The sequence below is a fragment of the Falco cherrug genome, chromosome 12 (genome assembly GCF_023634085.1).
Source record: "Falco cherrug isolate bFalChe1 chromosome 12, bFalChe1.pri, whole genome shotgun sequence".
NCBI lineage: Eukaryota > Metazoa > Chordata > Aves > Falconiformes > Falconidae > Falco > Falco cherrug.
Window position 1 is genome coordinate 27,783,055 of NC_073708.1, and position 17,370 is coordinate 27,800,424.

Below are 17,370 nucleotides of genomic sequence, written 5' to 3' on the forward strand. Positions count from 1 at the left end.
AAAAAACTTAAAACTTAAAATAAATAAATTAGGATGCCTAAATATGCTATGATCCTACAAGAATATGCGTACATTTGGTTTATTTTTATTTTCATTATTTACTATATATTACTTAGTTTGTAACATGAATTGCACAGTTAATAGGCTAAGCTTACCTTGAAGAAAACTCTGCTGTAAATTGTAATAAGGCATCTCCTTCATTTTCAGCATTTTCTGGCACTTAAAAAAAAAATAAATCAAATGCAACCTCATGGAAACAGATTTTAATACATGAACTCAGTTGCTTCATAGATTTTTTTTTTTTTTTTATGTTGACAGCTTACTGAAGTGGTTACCAAGACAGCACATACATTTCCTGAAAGATGATCAACTATGAACTTTTGGAAAGACATGAAATTTCTAGATGCTCTCATGAACATATTCAGGCTTTCCAAACAGCAAAATCCTCAGGTTGTTTCTTTTTTTTCCCCCCAAACCTTCCCATACATATTGTTGAAAAGTTTTCCATATTATTACATATATTTGCTGTCAAAAAACTTCTGAATACACTAATGCAAGCCTAGAGTAAATAAAAAGTACACAGATTGCATATAGGAGGTAACTGACTGCTCCTGCTCAATCCTTTTCATAATTCAAGGGCAGATAATTACTGAAAAACTTGTTTAATGTAAATGACTGAAAATATTAATCACCACAAGATGCTGAAGCTAAAATCTGTAGTATTTAGAGAACAGGGAAACCTAGTTATCTACAGGAACAGATGATTAGAGATCATAATTTCTCCAAGTTTAATTATTATTCTCCAACTATAAGCTAAAACCATAAAGTTAAAAAACTTCCCCCATTGGAAGACACTTTCATAGTTGCCGATTATGTTTGCATCAGACATGACAACCAAACAATTCTAAAATTCCTATCAAAAGATACTTTCCTATTTCTTGTTGTGGATACCCACCATACCTCTCTGCCCTCACTACTCGTATACAATCACCTGTTAACTGTAAATTAATGGTCAACCCTTACTCATTGGCGATTTCCTCAAGGCAGATGATGCTACTCCAAACATTTCTCCATCATCAACTCCAAACTCTGTAGCATCTTCAAAGTCATCTCCATCACTGTCACTAACCATATGGACATCAGTGCATTGCTATATAAAAACAAAAACCAAAATCCACCATAAGCCTCTATTACAGACATCATCTTCTATGAAATATGAAATACATACATGACGAAAAATATTTATATAAACCCACTTGATCTACTGTAGTTTATTTTACTATTTTATACAGCATTGTCAGACTGCTTTTTATAAATAAGACCTAATTTTTAACAGAAGTCTGGTTGACAGAGCAGTATTATGAGACAAAATGCATTATTAAATGACTAAGGAACTGTCTCTGTATACACATAGTTGAGCAAATTTTATCCAAAGTTAATGCTATTTTCAGTACTAAACTTCATCTACTCATGGCACTACAGCTGGTTTAACTGCATAAGAAAGAGTGAGAAAAGCCACACATTCTATGAGTAATTTCAGACATCCAGACACAATCTACTTTACCAATAGTTGCATGATGAGGGACAGTCCTTGGAAAGGTACCTGTCTATCATATTGCAATCTCTGACACACAAAGTTAGCACCCATAGTCCTAACGTGGCACACCAGACTACTGCATGTTGAGTGACAGTCTGATTTATTTGGCACACCAATATAACTGCAAAAAAACAATACTTTTGTGCAAGGAGCTAAGGTCCCATCTATGCTTCCAACTCCCCACCATCAGATCTTTTGGATTTCCTGTCCTCTGAAACATAGAACAGCTCAGAAGAACCTTGGTTTTAACTATTCAACTTTAACTTGCCTCTAGATTGACTTCTTTTGTGAATGACTATTCCAGCTCCACTTGACCTAGAAGTTACAGCGATAGTACACTACAGAAAAACTACATGAATGCCTGAAGGTGTGACAAAGTGTATTACAGAATGTGAGACTTATTTCAGCTCTAGCATGCAAGTGAACACAAGAGGAGCAAAGAGCTCCAGACATGCTGGATCTCTTTCTACAATGGCTACGCATAAAGAACGTTTACTGAATGAACTAGTCAACAAGAAAATTCTACAAGGTGAACAAACTCAGATCATTTTGAAAGAATGAAGTAAGGCAGAAATGATACACAGTTATGCTGGTATATCCCAGGAGAAAACAACCGTCTACTTACCCTGCTAAGTGCTTCAGGTATAGTTAGAACAGCATTGTCTGACCGTCCCCTAACAACTATCCAACAGCATATATCCAGGCTTGCCTCCTGACCATACCTCACAGCTATGTCTTGGCAACTCGAACGAGCCAAACAGATTGAAACGCATCACTTTTGTGCAGCAAGATAAACCTTATGTGCTATAGTTCTCTAAACAAAATGGTAAGAAAAGTGTGTGGAAAATGGAAAACTGCTTGTATTAAATTCATTTTGAGGAATGACAAAAGCATTGGAAATTTTAACCCAAGCTATTAACAGTTAGAAACAACAAAACAGGGGATACACAGTCTGCGAACATCTTTCTGCTAATACTAAAAATGTATGTTTCAACCTTCTGTTTGATTTGGAGTATTTTTCAATGCTTACTATGGCTTGCTGTGTTTTTCTTCTTTTTCTTCAACGACTCATTTCCCCAGTTCCTTTCTTTGTCACAGTTACATGATACAGGAATTGTAAATTGATTCTTTTAAGATTAAGTTCTGCTGAGGTATTTGACAATCGAAGGGACAGTGACCATTGCAAAATGAGCTTTCCCTCCTTCTTCCTGGAGTATACTGGTAAAATAAATATGGTGTTCTTACCTCCTCTGACTGTTCCCTCGTTTGTACAGGTGAGGATCTTCTTCCAACTGTAAGTCGATGGCATGGAAAAGTCAGTCCCGATACAGCTAGAGTCATCTACAAACAAAGCAATGATTGTTTATTAAAGCCACAGTCTCAACTGAAGGATGTTGGTTTGTTTTTCTTTGGGTTGCTTTGAGATTCAAACTGAAGCCTGCCCTTCAGAAGACCAAATTAATTATACAAACAAAGAAAGAAGCCTGAAAAACTAAAATGATACCTAAAAAAAATAATATTCAAAGTTACATCAACTGAGTTTTACAGGTGTCTATGCACAGAGCATCACAAGAAACTAAAGGGAACTGCAAACTCAAAACTGTCTTGAACTGTTAACTTTCTCCTAAATCAGTACTTCAGTTTGAACCATTATTTGGATGTGGTAACTTTTACAGTGGTATGCTTTGATAAAGTAGATGCAAATTTTTCCTTTCCAATTACTAATCAAATGTTAAATAAAGATGATAGGTACTGATACAACTACTTAAAAACAGTTAAGTCATCCTGAAAAAAAATTTTCAAAGAATAGTTTAATCGGCAGACATTGTAAAAGACACCATCACCATGGCTACTTAAAAAAATACATTTCATCTCCATTTTGGTCCTTATTACTGTCAAAGGCACAGGCCGTATTTCTTGTATGAAAAAGGAAACAAGCAAACCCAACAGTGCTGGCAAAATTGCAGTCAACACAGACAAGATAGACGTTCATTAACCCGTGCTAACAGAAAAAGCACTTTTGCCTGTTGCTCTATGCCTAAATCTCAACTTTTTAAAACTAACAAGACAGCAAATGGAAAAAAGCTAGGATCATTTGAAAGACAAAATTATTAGATGCCTGCAAACAACAACATTTGAAGATTTGCTCCTACATCGCATTTAAAAATGTACTAATACGACTAAAAATGAGAATTGTCCACTCTATAATCAGAACTGTCTGTGCCATCCTTGCATTTCAAGCACCCTTCACATGTTTCTTTATATAGCATAAGCATACACCCAGCCTTCTGCCCTCTTCTGCAAAGCGCATCAGTCCCAGTCAAGTGAGGTTGATTACCACAAGTAGAATCCTCAGAAGCACCCAAGCCCTGTCTTGATAATACATGGGCTAAATTTACAATGCAAATAGCTCTTAAATAAAGATAGCCAATTCATTTTGGCAATGACAAATTATTTGATGCTGTACAAATTTCAGTGACATGAAGAAAGATAGTTCTGGCTGTATGTTTAAAATACTGTTTCTAATGGTTTCCTCAGAAGAAACATGGAGAGGACAGAAAAAGATTGTCTAGATCCTATAAAAATGATTACTAATTTTCCAGGGCACAGAATGAGAGATTTACATTACATATTTCAGAAATACAGCACTCTCCTAATTAGACTGTAAAAACATTAAGGTAAAATAAATTTCAATCATCCTCAACAAAAATCCAAGAATAAATAATAAGCCTTAAATTTCATTTACTGCCATGAGCACTGAAAATACCCCATTTATTTTTATACGTAATTCAGAATGACTTTATCACTTGCCTGCTAGAACTCACAAAGATTTAATTTGCTGCAGGTTGAAGCAGGCTGATTAAGCAGCCTGGTTACCAAATGAATGTTAACCTGTCTGAACTAGCCTGCTGTCACATTCTCATAGCAAGGTTAAACAAGAGTTTAGCTGCGTAAAAAGCCTAGCTATCGTCTTCAAGGAAGTGAGTAATAATACTCTGGAGCAAATGAAATATTAAAGACGACATACAGGTCAAGACCAATTACCTATGAAACTCCTGTGACAAGAGCATAAGAACTGTATTCTCTGTAATAATCCACCAGTTTAATTAGTAGTTTTATAAGCTTTTAGTAATAAACAAACCCCCAACTGTTATAAAACCTGAAATTTTGCCCTGTAGTTACCACACTGTATAAAATACTGGTAAAACATACACACAAGCACACTAACCACCCACAGGCTGAAGTTCCCTATCTAACAACATCAAATACCCTGACAGATGCCTGGAAATGTTCCTGGTCTCTTTTACATACACGTTAAAGAAAGAGTGGTAAGATCAAGCAAGCAGTTATTGTGCTGCTTCATCACTTGGCCCAATAGCAGGGTGTTGCAATTCCAATTTGCAACCCTATATTATAATGTCAAAGCGTCTCTCAAAAATCAGTTAACAGCAGAAGGGGTTCAACACCAAAGCACATTTCATCCTACTCTCCAGACAGTTGCTGGAATGTTGGTTTTTTGTGCACATTTGTGTGAGAAATCGCCCTCCCCTTTGGCTTTTTCTTTGGAGAAGTTTTTTTGGAAAGGAAAGGCTAGGATAAATAGAAGTTCTGCCTTTCATTTCAAAATAATCTTGCAGCATGACCGTTTCTCAAGAATTAAGTTATCTTCATTCTAAGATAAAGGACAGGGTCCCCTCTCAAGCCAAGACTCTTGCACCAGAAGGTTTAATCTTTATTTTGGAAATCATAAAAACATCATCACTAAGCAAAAGATTACTTTCCAGGCAGCTCAGTCTGATGCCGTGGATAGCAAACCCTCAACTTTTACAAATATTTGGAATGCAGGCCAGCTTTCTGACAGGAGCACTGCTGAAGTCTCTCAGTGGGCAAGAACTGTTTAGAAGGCAGGCTGCTCTTAGAGAGTCTTTTCTTTCTAAATATTGCATTTGCCTACTCCCAAACAGAGTTACAGTACATTAGATATAGAAATTGCTGCGTTGCAGCCTTCTTCCCATGGGAATGGACAGAATCTTTTTTACCAACTCCAAAACTGAAAATGCTGGTTACCCATATTCTCCACTCATGAACCCATCTGATTGTGCAAAGACTCAGAAGTCACTAACTTTTCAGAATATTTTCTTTTTCTCAATGAAAATCACTGTTACCCAAGTGCTATAGTTTGAATCAGATAGCTTTCATGTGGACAAGAAAGGACATTGAAAGACACATATGCAGGACTCTCGACACCAATAATGAGCAAGGTATAGATTATGAAATAAACAATACACTGAAGCAAAAATAAATAAGGTTAGTCCATTTTTCTAGGCAGTAAATGTACACATAGGCAAATCCCTACTCAAAAAGGTATCACAGCTGAAAGGTACATGAGGTGGAAAGTTAAACAGAATCAGAAATAGGCAAAATGACTTGCAAAAAGCAACTCAAGATGATTACTGACAAGCCAGATCTCTTGTCCAGCACTGTGTATAGACTGCTTGTGTGCTCGCAGAAAATTTACGTAATCTCCTTTTGGCTTCTTATAGCTTTTTAAGAACAACAAGACTGAAGCCTTGACACGTTCCAGAAAGAGTGGCAGCAGGAGAGTCCTTTTAGGAGACAGCAGAGATACTGAACAGATTGTTACTGGCATGAAAAAAGTCATGGTATGACCTGGACTAAAAGTGCACAAAGGATACTTGAAATGTATTTTAACCACTAAAAGAAAGACTGCTACCAAACCTTATAATTTAGAAAGAAAAAAAAAAAAGTCTGATGCTCACTTGTGCTTTCCAACACTAAGACACTGAATTTATTTGTAAACATTCAGTGTAAGATGATTTGTATTTCAATTGCCAGCATTAATAATTGGGGGATAAAGTTAAGCAACGTCTTTTCTGATCCAAACATGCAGGATTCTTTGCCAAGAACTTTCCGGATCAACCTAAAAATATTTGCCAAATCTGGAGCGAGACCAGGTACTTTAAACAACAAATTATTCTTCCTGTTAGAAAGTATCATTTTTATGTAGAAACTTCCAGATACATCCTTTAGAACAATCTAAAAGACCATGTTTTCAAATATTTCATGACACAAATATGTCTGCAGCAGGGGAAGAAATCACTGAGAGCCTGTAACTCCAGAATGCTGCCATCGCATGCTCAGAATAATAGGAAAAATTACGAGCCCATAATCTCACAAGCTTGCAATTTTCTAAAAAGTGTTTCTTGGCACAGCTTAATTTGCCACTCTTGCAGACTTCTGGAATTACAAAGGAAGGAGCAAACTCAGTCACTTGTACCAGTCCAGAGATATTTAACAGAGACACTGAAGATCTGAGAAACAAACAGTAGTAGGAACGTGAAGGAATGATACGAGCAGAGAACTGCAGCTCCACTGAGAAATGCTGATACAAAAATTATAAGCTCAGTGTGCTGCATCAGGAAAGCAGTAATTGGATATGACAAATTGGTCTTCCTCATATTCAGCCACACACTGATAGAGAAAAACAGCACTTCAAAAGAGCTTCTAATGGCAACCGTATCTAATGAGGGAAGTAGGAAGGCAAGCTCTAAGAGCTTTCTAACACCTTCCAGAATATAGCTGGGCATCCAAAGTGGCCAGCCATAACCTGTAAAGAACTGGACCATCTTCCTCATCATCACAGTCATTTTCGAAACGCACACTCTTTGCTCCATGTAAATATGGACACAAGTCTCTCTAGCAATCCAGTAATCCAAACAAAACACTAAGACAACTCTTGCTGCCACTAAGCTGCCTGTATTTAAGTCAGAACATACTTCAGAATATAAGTTATGGTAGGAAAACAGGCAGGCTCTTGAAGCACATAATTTACAGACTTATCCATTAGGCCTATGATCCTCTCAGTGCTTATCATTGCAAAATATGGCCTTTCCAGAGGGATGAGATGGAGAATGATCTGTCAAATTGCTGCCAAGAAAGTCAACAATCTTCAGTGGAACAGCTCCTATATCAGCCAGCTCTGGAGCAAATCAAACTCCCTACCATGGTCATCAATAGCAGGAAACTTCCCCAGAAACTCCAGAGTTTCACAGGTGCAGTAGGCAAGACAAGTCTGCAAAACAAGTCACCTGGCAGAAGATGAGAGCCGCAGATATATAATGGACCTGCTCTGGTGTGACTTGAGAGGTTGCACTGTTCACAGAATACTTGTCATCAAAGGATCCCTTTCCTCTAAAAGGATGTAACTTTTTTAAACAAGAACCACTGAAAACAAGCAAGCATAAGGGATAATGTTTAAGGAAAGTAGGAATATTTTATTTATTTTGTGCTCTTTGTTAAGTGTTTGCAAGAAAAGTAGTGACTGTTCTGAGCTCTGGGAATTCTGTTTGGTTTCCTTTAATGTACATTAACACATCTATCTAAATATACAGGCACTTACCACTATTCCTGTTAATCAGGGCAATTCATTAAACATAGCCCTTCAGCTTTATCTCCTGGTACTTGTCAGTTTTCAAGAAAAAGCTTTTGGCTGTTTAAGAGACCACTTAAAATGAGAAACAATTTCAATCACTGTAACAGGGTAACTGTCTTTACTGTTTGAGCTACTCAAATGAAGAATCCTTTCCAACTCACTGGAGTACTATTTTTCCATAGCAAAGTATTATTCTCTTTTCTAATATAATTTTTTGGACATAAACTAGAGATTCTTGATTATTCACTCTCAGAAATTCAGATGTCAAACTATACATCTTACAAAGCATCAGAAAAAAATTCACAGAACACTTGATCCAAATGCAAAGGAGAGGAGTCTGTCAGTGATACCAGGTTTCACTTGCTCTTGCACAGCAAGTGAAGCAACAGGCTTTATCTGACAATGACAAATCTAAACCAGAACAAAAAACTTGCAGTGGACATGCTCACTGTTTTTTTAACACAAAGGAAAAAGATCATAACGAGAAAGGTAATTTCTGTATTACCTGACTGCTATGAATCAGTCAAATTATTCAATTAGCTGTGTTTCTATTACAGGATTACATTTGGCTGTATACAATCTGCTTCAATAGAAAACTAAATGGGGGGATTCTCATAGCATGATTTCCTCCTGAGGTAAAGGAAAATAAACCATGTTTTCTGCCTTTAATACTAGAGATAAGGTAAGCAAACAAAATTCTGGTGTACAAAAAACCCTACCATGTTTTCCGATACTTGATTCTCCTTCATAAAACTCCCATAAAAAGCAGACTAATTCTCAGTCCTACTCAAGGTCAGCTTGTTATATATTAGGCAAAAGGAAGTCTTAATAACCTGCCCTCCAGTTCCAGCATCCTGAAAAATACTTCAGTAAAATTATAGTTCCAGCTTTCCAGCTACACTGACTAGCACAGATGGATGGAAGAAGTCACAGAAGGAATCCTTCCCAAAGGCGTCACTCCACGTGTAATTGCCAAGGAGGTACATCCTTTCAGACTCTATAATGTTGAATAGGTAGAATTAAAACTTGTGTATATTCAAATTGGGATAGGCAGGTTTAGCCTACAAAGTACATAAATTAGCCTTTTGGGTTTTATAATCTAGAAGAGTTAAGGAAGACTCAGATTACCTAATCCCAAATCTTTCCAGCTGGCATCTCTAGTTTCTGTTTGCTGTAGCTCTCATACTTAGCCTAAAACAACAAGGTGCTTCACCCAGTGCAGTGCCTTTCCCACCCATTTCTCTGTAATGCAGTATCTTTAGAGCACCACATCCAATCAATTCCAGAATCATACTTAATGTTCTGGGTATTTATATTAATTCTGGTGAAAACTGGCAATACCTGTTTTCCCCTGGTTGAGCACAAGGAAAAAAAAAAAATCAAGCCCACAGAGTATCTGTGCGGAAGATAAATCTGCTGTTAGCACGTATTGTAATATGGAGTTCTGGCTGGATAAACAGCCTCCACATGTCAGTAACTGCAGTAGCTCTCATCACAGTATTGGTTTGAGAGTTTTATGCCTTCACTGTTATCATTGTGCAACCAGTACTCTGCTTCAGAAGTAAGAGATTATCTCCAGAAAGGTGTGCCAAAAATATTACATACTGATCCTGTGAAGTCAATTTGATAGAGATTATACAAACATCTTGAAACCCAAACACCTTTCTTCTGCCCTAGAAACAACAGCAGTATGTGAGCAACATTCAAAGTATTATTAAAAGTGTTGTAAAGTCGTTGTGAATAAAAAGTCATCTAATTAAGACAGAAGCTCATGCTAAACTTGAAAAGTCTTTGCATCAGAGCTGCTTTAACAAGGGGAATTTCACCACAACTACAATCTTCCAACCACTTTCAATTATTATTATAGGATATACCAACTGTGAAACATAAGGCACTTGTGGCTGCTATTTAGTGCTTTGGCCATAACTAGCTTGTCAATACTAACTAGCTGCAGTTTCATGTTAGAAACAAATACAAACATGGAAACGATATCCCAAAATAACACTTATAAATCAGAGGGTCATCAGCTGAACTACAGCTCTTTGTAGAGACTGTGTAGCAGGCTGAAGTACACACATAGAGATTTATAACACACATATATCACACAAAAAATTCTTAATCAGAAATGAATGCACTGTTGCCTACAGACTGAAACCTAATCCTGGTTCAAATACTCCATGTGACAGCCCTTTCACCGTGCTCAAAATGTGAGCTGCTTAGCTTTTTCATTTACTCGTTTACTCACTGATACATGGCTAATGTATAAAGAAACAAACATGACTGAGTACATTTCATAACATGCCATGCTCAATTATTCAAAATAACCTAAGACAGAGGTGCCCGTAGCAAAATACCCAATGACTGGCAGGTGTCTCCACCGTGAAAATTTCACTTCCATATAATTAGATCATTTTTCTTGTTGAAGCATCTTGTTGGATGATGATTTTCTCCCCTCATCAGGTAAGAGAAGGGATAAGGAGAGAGAGGCAAGGAAGGAGCTTTATCAAGATTTTCAGTTTTCAAATTAAACTCTTCTTACTTACTCCTCTTTCTATTATAATCTATATGCATATGGTACTACTAGCTGAGTTTGAATACGAGGCATATTAGGGATCAAACGCTTTCATAGCCCAAGGGCACCAAAAGTAGTAATGTAATAAATAAGACAATTCATCAGTTTTCTACATCTTGGCTGACTAGCATGGTGCTTGCAATGCAGCCTTTCCATATCTCTAGTTCCATTCCTTATCCTTTCAGCCAGGGCAGGTAACACTGTGATAAGTGAGAAATTCTCTCACTTCTTAGTCTAGACAGAGTTCAGTTTAGATGTCTGTAAGGCATATTCATCATTGCTAATCCCTTCTTCTTGACGGGCAGATCTCAGAAGAATTCAAACAAATTAATTTCTCCCGGTCTACCAAGATGCCACTTATCTCTCCTCACTAGACACATTAAGTTCCCTGTTCAAAAAGATTACTACACTACCTGCACAGAATGGGAAATTGGAGAGAAATACTTTTTCAGCAGGGCTAGATGAAGGCACAGACCCATGCCTCAAACCTCAGATCTTTACACCAGAACCTCTGGGTGATCTAGGGAACTTCAGACCTGTCCAACCTAACTTTCCTCCCCTAACACACAAAGGAACAAATTATAAAACAATCTATTTGAAACACCTAGAAAATAAGTTATTCTGCTTGTTGCTTACCATTGGAGCAAGACTGGCCAGGCTGCTCCATGGCTGAGGCTGCTGCTCCCAGCTCACTAGCATTTCCATTTTCCTTTTGTAACCTATCCTTTTGAGATTAAAGAAGTGAGCAAAACATAAGGCAAGGAATATTTGTGTTGTGAAAGGGAGACAGGTTAATGCGGCATATGGGAAAAATCAAAGTGTAGAAGTGAAGGAGAGGCAGAGCAACTGAATGATGGCAGTTATGCCTCCACACTTGAAATGTAAGAGTGGGAAGTTTTCCATTATACAAACCGTTGAAGGAAATAGTGGTTTCTAAATGCATCCAGCACAGTCCTTGAATATGTGTATTGAAGCAGGGGAAATTAGAGTGTGGGAACCCTTTGGCAATTTTTTGCAGTTCTCCAGAGAATATCAGATGGCCCCGTACTCCTTCTGGATTGCAGACCCAAACACAGAGAAACCAATCCATTCAGGAAGGAGGCAGTGGACTCCCAAGCAACTCATGCTGTTTCTGAGGATACTCAGAGTCTCATCATTTCAAGAAAAATGATGCTATGACATGAGAGACCCTTCATATGAGGTTGTTCTTGCCATGGCTCTAGTTCTCAGTGTTTAACCAAGCATTATTAACAATGTGTGGGCAGCCTATTGTGCTCAGCCAAACCCTCACTAAATTCCTCGGGAACAAATAGGTGCTCAACACTTTCAAACCCATCACTTATTGCTGTATAATTATGCATTAAATAATCTATCTTGTTTTCAGCATATAATCTCAAAGTGATGTATGGTTTAAGAATTCCCACATGTTTATGTTTAAAAGTAATGTTTAAAACATCAAGAAATTAAAGGTTTTCTGTGAATTAATGTTTATATTTTGCTTTGCTCTTTTCTCAAAGCTCACTTTTCTTTCATCAGTAACAGACTGTAAAATTATTTCTATCCATACTGAAATACATTGTATACATAAAACAAGTGTTATCAGACCAACAATGAGCAAGTAACTCACTGTAAAATGAAGGTACGTTATGATTTTGGAAAAAAAAGTCTATCAAATGCATTTTTTTTTAATTTACTGAAAACAAGGGCTTTTTTTTGTACTATGAAATTAATTACGAGACTCAAAGATTTACTATATGGAACTGAAGGGCTCTCTTTAGTCTATACTGGTCAACAAGACATTGCTATTCAGGTTTAGTACATAATTTAAAAAAAAAAATAAATCAACCAACCAAAGTTCATCTACTACCATGTAAGCCCTTATCCCTCCTTGAACAACAATAAAAAGTGGATGTAATTCTACATTAGCCACTTCATCTTTTGATATCAAATAGCGTTATCTGGGAAAAACAGTCAAGTATGCTCTAGGTTTGTTTGTTTTATTAAACTATTGTACAAATATTAAACCAAACAGATGTGGTAAAAAAATTTGACAGCCCTTGAAATTTACTTCCTCTGGAAAATAACTTAATTTTCATTATGCATCTTCAATACAAAAAAAAATAATAATCTTGACAGGTATTCAACATTTCATTTTAAACACTAACTGGATGAAAAAAAATCTCTAGGGTGGAGTGTGTTCAGGTTATAAATCAGCAATGCTTATTTTAACTCCTCACAAAGTGTTGTTGAGATAATTACTGCTGACAGCTTTATTCAAGGTTCATTTCACTTTTTCTACTATTTTTCCCCTGTTAGAAGTTCAGCAGGGCCCATGGGAAGATCCACCCCTCACACCTGTTAGGGTTCTTCATGTTACTGAGGCCAGTTTGGACATGTCACTTCAAATTAGCATTGTGCCAGCGCGCTGTGACAATTACTTATCGCAGGTTTAACTTGAAAAAAAGTTTCTAATCCAGCCACAAGAACAGTGTCAGAGTACGTAATTTAAACCTGTCAACACAGGTTGTAGGAAATTCATTCCAAGGAGTTCAGTCATGTTCCCATGGTAGATCTTTGAACTATAAGGAAGATTAAAGACCACAAAGGAATGCAATAGGGTTAAAACACAGAACCTAAAAGTTCAAGACTACCAAATCGAAGAAAGTATCTTAAATATTAATAAAACTAGAAAATGTTAGCTTTATTATTAATTATTCTCGATTATTAATTGATAAATTCTTCAGATTAGGATTAAGAGGTTGCTTTGCTTAATTCTCTGAAATTCTTCTGCAGTTTATCCCAAAAGGTACATATTAAACATATGTATCTTATTCCTTCTGATGCAGCATAAAGGCACAACCCTGGGAGATTTTTACACAGCATGCTGAAGGCAGCAGCATGGTAAAGATGCTCTGGAATCAACTTGCAGATAAACAGCACAGAGGTGGAAGAAGGGAGGCTGGAGAAGAGTCCATGGCCCAGCATAGAGTTTGCTTGTCTTTGAGACAGCATATGAGGGATGCTGGAGTGACAGCAACAACCATGATAAAGCACGCTTCACAAAACACTACTGAAAGTTTCTGTACGAGCTTGAGCAAAAGTTGTGCCTGGTTCTCTGGGAACGCCCAGCTCTGGTACGCTGGGTGAACACACATGCCAATTTTTGTTACGGTTGCTGTTAACCACCAGCCCGTATTACTGTGAATCTATCATTCTCACTTGCTAGCTGAATGAAAGAGAAAATTATCCCTGGTTTTGATTATTTCTCATTTAATTAAGCCTAGTGAAGCAAGTTAGGATTAAAGCAGAAAGACAGATACTGTAGTACTTAATATTGCTTCAAACCACAAATATATTTAAAGGAAACGAAACGAAAATATTATTTCCTTGTACAACAGATTCTTCTATGAAAGAGATATACTTGAGAAACTGGAATAAATACCCATGATCACTTACAGAGCTCATTCTTCTTAGACAAAAACTGTAAATATTAAAAAGGATGAAAAATCTGCCAAGCCATTTGCAGCTATTTGAAACACAGGGTAACAGAATTAAATAAATGCTGAAAGACCTGGAACACAGTTAAGTATAGACCATGAGGCTAATTGTGGATCTTGAGTTAATTACTTTCCACTGATACGTTTTCTCAATGGTCTTTTACATCAGTTTTTTCTTTCCTCGGTCTGAACCCCAAGGCAATTCAGCATACTAGCCTCCAAACTCTGGGTGATTCATTGTGTACTTCTGCCTTAGGATTTTTAGTTCATGCAGAGAAAGCCAGGCTTTCACATCAAGTTGATGTTAATGTGCACTGACAAAGCAACAGTAAAGGAGCTTCATGTTTGTCACAACGTGCACTCTTTAATTTAGTAATTGCTTTATACTGATATGCAAATAATGACACATTTCCCAAATTTCCAGTTTCTCGGCAATGCTTTCACTAATTACTCAGTGCTTAAAACTTATGCATGTAAATTGGTTAAGTGAGTTTATTAATAAAGTACACCTGTGTGAATTTATCTATAAAACACACATGCCTGGGAACAGGTCATAACTCACTGTACATTCCTGAATGTCTCAGGAACCGAAATATTCTCTCACCAAAACAAGATCTCTCATGACTAAGAGTGTTATTCATAGATAAACCGGGATTGCCAACCTTTCCCAAGCTAGAGAGAGACTGCCTTTGGGTGACAAAGTCAAAGCATTCATCCATTTCATGTTGCCAAATGAGAGGAGGATCAAGGTAAACAAAAGAAAAGGTCTATAAAAAAAAGGACAAGAATCCCTCTACAACCTGGAAACATGGGAAAGCACCAGCATCTGCTCATCCATCAGCTCTTAGTGGACAGTCACATGCTCTGCAGTCTGGTTATGCTATTTTATGATATTGCTTACTTTTGATACTCTAATGGCAGCTGTGAAAAATTCAGCTGCCCTTAACAGGGATTCAGACTCATGGATTCAACTGCAAGAACACTACAGAGAATTAACCTGTCTTTCTATATTTCCTTTCCTCTAAATTCTTCACAGTGTAAGGGCTGAAAAGCAATCAAGGTACTAACAATGTCCTGTTTCCTTTGCCGGTTTCTGTGTTAAAACACAGTGTCTGTTAGATTTCTGACATTTCCTTTAAGTAACTATGTAACTGCTGTCGAAGAGAGTATAATAATACTGTTTGTTCCAAGTCTGATCACAAGTCACCTATTTTTTGCTAATTAGAAGAGCTACAAAACCATTAAACAGATTTTTAAGGTAAGAAACAATTGTAAGTGAAATAAGCAACAGTGTAAACCAACAACCAATTTGATTCATCCAGATCACGTATTGCCCGCAGATACTCAAGAGATGTATCTTGGGAACCGCTTTGCATTCACAAAGAGTATCAGCCAAATACTTGGCATGTTTCTGGTCTATGGTGGGATGCCATTTACTTCAAAACATTGTACAATGCTTTGGATGGCAAACAGAAGAGTGCCTGAATATGCTTCCAGAACTACATAATTCCTTGGCAGAGTTCAAGCAGTTGTGCTAGCAACACTGCTTCCAACAAATGGTTCAAACACAGATTTTTTTTATGCTGTGTCTTCTGCCTAGATAGCACTTTCCGAGCAACTGAGGTTTTTGTAATGTTAGCCTTTTGAAAACAGTGTTACTGACTTCTAAAAGTGAGCTTCTGAAAAGGATGATTGTTTCTTATTTTCCATTTCCCTTACCTGGAATACATGGAAAGGCCTTTAACTCTTTAAATCAGTAGAACTAAAAGCACTGAGTACATAACCTCCTCAATCAAAGGAAAAAGGTTCAAAGCTAGAAATAATGAACGGTATTAACACAAAACAATACTGTAGTATTCTGAAATGGTAAGTTGCTGGGTTGAGGTGGTTGCAGCTAAAAACGCATTATTTCGTTCATCTAGTATATACTGCCTATTGAATGTGCTTGGTTGATGTATGACAGTTCCAAGTGTGACAAACAAAAAATAAAGAACATAAATAACTAAAAGAAAGTAAGCATTTATAAAGGGTCTTTCTACTCAGAGACCTCCAAGAACTAGACAAGCATGGAACACTCCCAGCACTTTAAGACTGGATTTTGAGAGCCACCTAACAAAAATAAGGTGGCCAGTTTCTATTGAAATCCAGCTGAGGCCATGTAGCTACTTTTCTTTGACTTTTACAGAAGTTTGGCATTAAATCTCAGGCCTCCTCTTAGAAATGAAAAGGATTGAGTTGCTTAAGTAAAGTGGTTTATTAAATGTCATAAGTAAAGTCTGCAGAGCTACGAATCTGTCTCAGCTCTACGTTTTGACCACTGGGCAGTAACTACATTTAGAAAAGTAATTCAATCCAGTGATTACTATTGAAAACATGAGCTCTTGTTTTGGTAGAGAAAGTTGCCTGTCTAAAAGAGTTTTATCAACTAATTATTTTTTGGTTACATGCTTTATCAACAGCTTATTGGATTTTTAACCCAAAACTCCCAACAGAGGACCAGATTAGCTTCACTCTAAGCATTTAAGAAGTTATCTATGGACTGATTTAACATTTTTTAAATACCACTTTTTTTAAAGGAGGCATTCAAGACTGTTGTATCAGGCTCTGCACACAACTAGAAGAAACCCCAAGTGAATTTCTACCAATAGAAAACATTCTCACTCACATATAAAACAACAAAAGTGATTCTGTAATTTTACATAGCTTTCTTCTGCTACTACAAGGCAAGCCCACTTACCATACACTTACTTAAAGCGAAACTCTGCTTACAGAGTCCCAAACACCTTCAATGTCTTGCAATGGATTTTCATACATCTTCTAACGAAGCTCTGCTCTGCTTATATAGTAGAGTTTCATTACAAAGAAACAAGCACCACTGTGATAATCCTCCAGGAATAATGCATTTACCACTTATCAAACAGGTGTCTGCTGTATTCCAAGGAGATTATCACTTTCTATTCTGCTCTCCAAGAGCATAGAATAAAAGAGAAGCTGCTACTATTAAATGACTGAGAAGAAAAGGAGTCTTTGATAATAGCTCTTGCTAGCTTCTCTCAGCAGGGCATGAAATAAATGTGGTCCTTCTGTAACTTCTTGTCATTGACATGAATACTTTAGTTTCTGCAAGGTGAGTTAGAGCACCTAAATGAAGACCACTCCTGTTACTGAATCTGAATTACCTCTCTCTTTCTTCATTGAGTACTCCAAGAACCTCAGCACCTACTGCCTATGCCAAATCATACCCTCTGTG

General features: G+C 37.0%; 1 protein-coding gene across 1 annotated transcript in view; it reads right to left on the reverse strand.

The window, feature by feature from the left end:
• The window catches only part of FAF1 (Fas associated factor 1), a 173,954-nt gene that overhangs the window by 56,512 nt on the left and 100,072 nt on the right, over positions 1-17,370 (reverse strand). The window contains exons 9-11 of the mRNA XM_005440352.4: positions 2,843-2,938; positions 1,024-1,150; positions 156-219 (exon numbers count right to left, since the gene is read on the reverse strand). Of these exons, the coding sequence (XP_005440409.4) occupies positions 156-219; positions 1,024-1,150; positions 2,843-2,938 (287 nt within the window). The remainder of the gene's footprint in view (positions 1-155; positions 220-1,023; positions 1,151-2,842; positions 2,939-17,370) is intronic.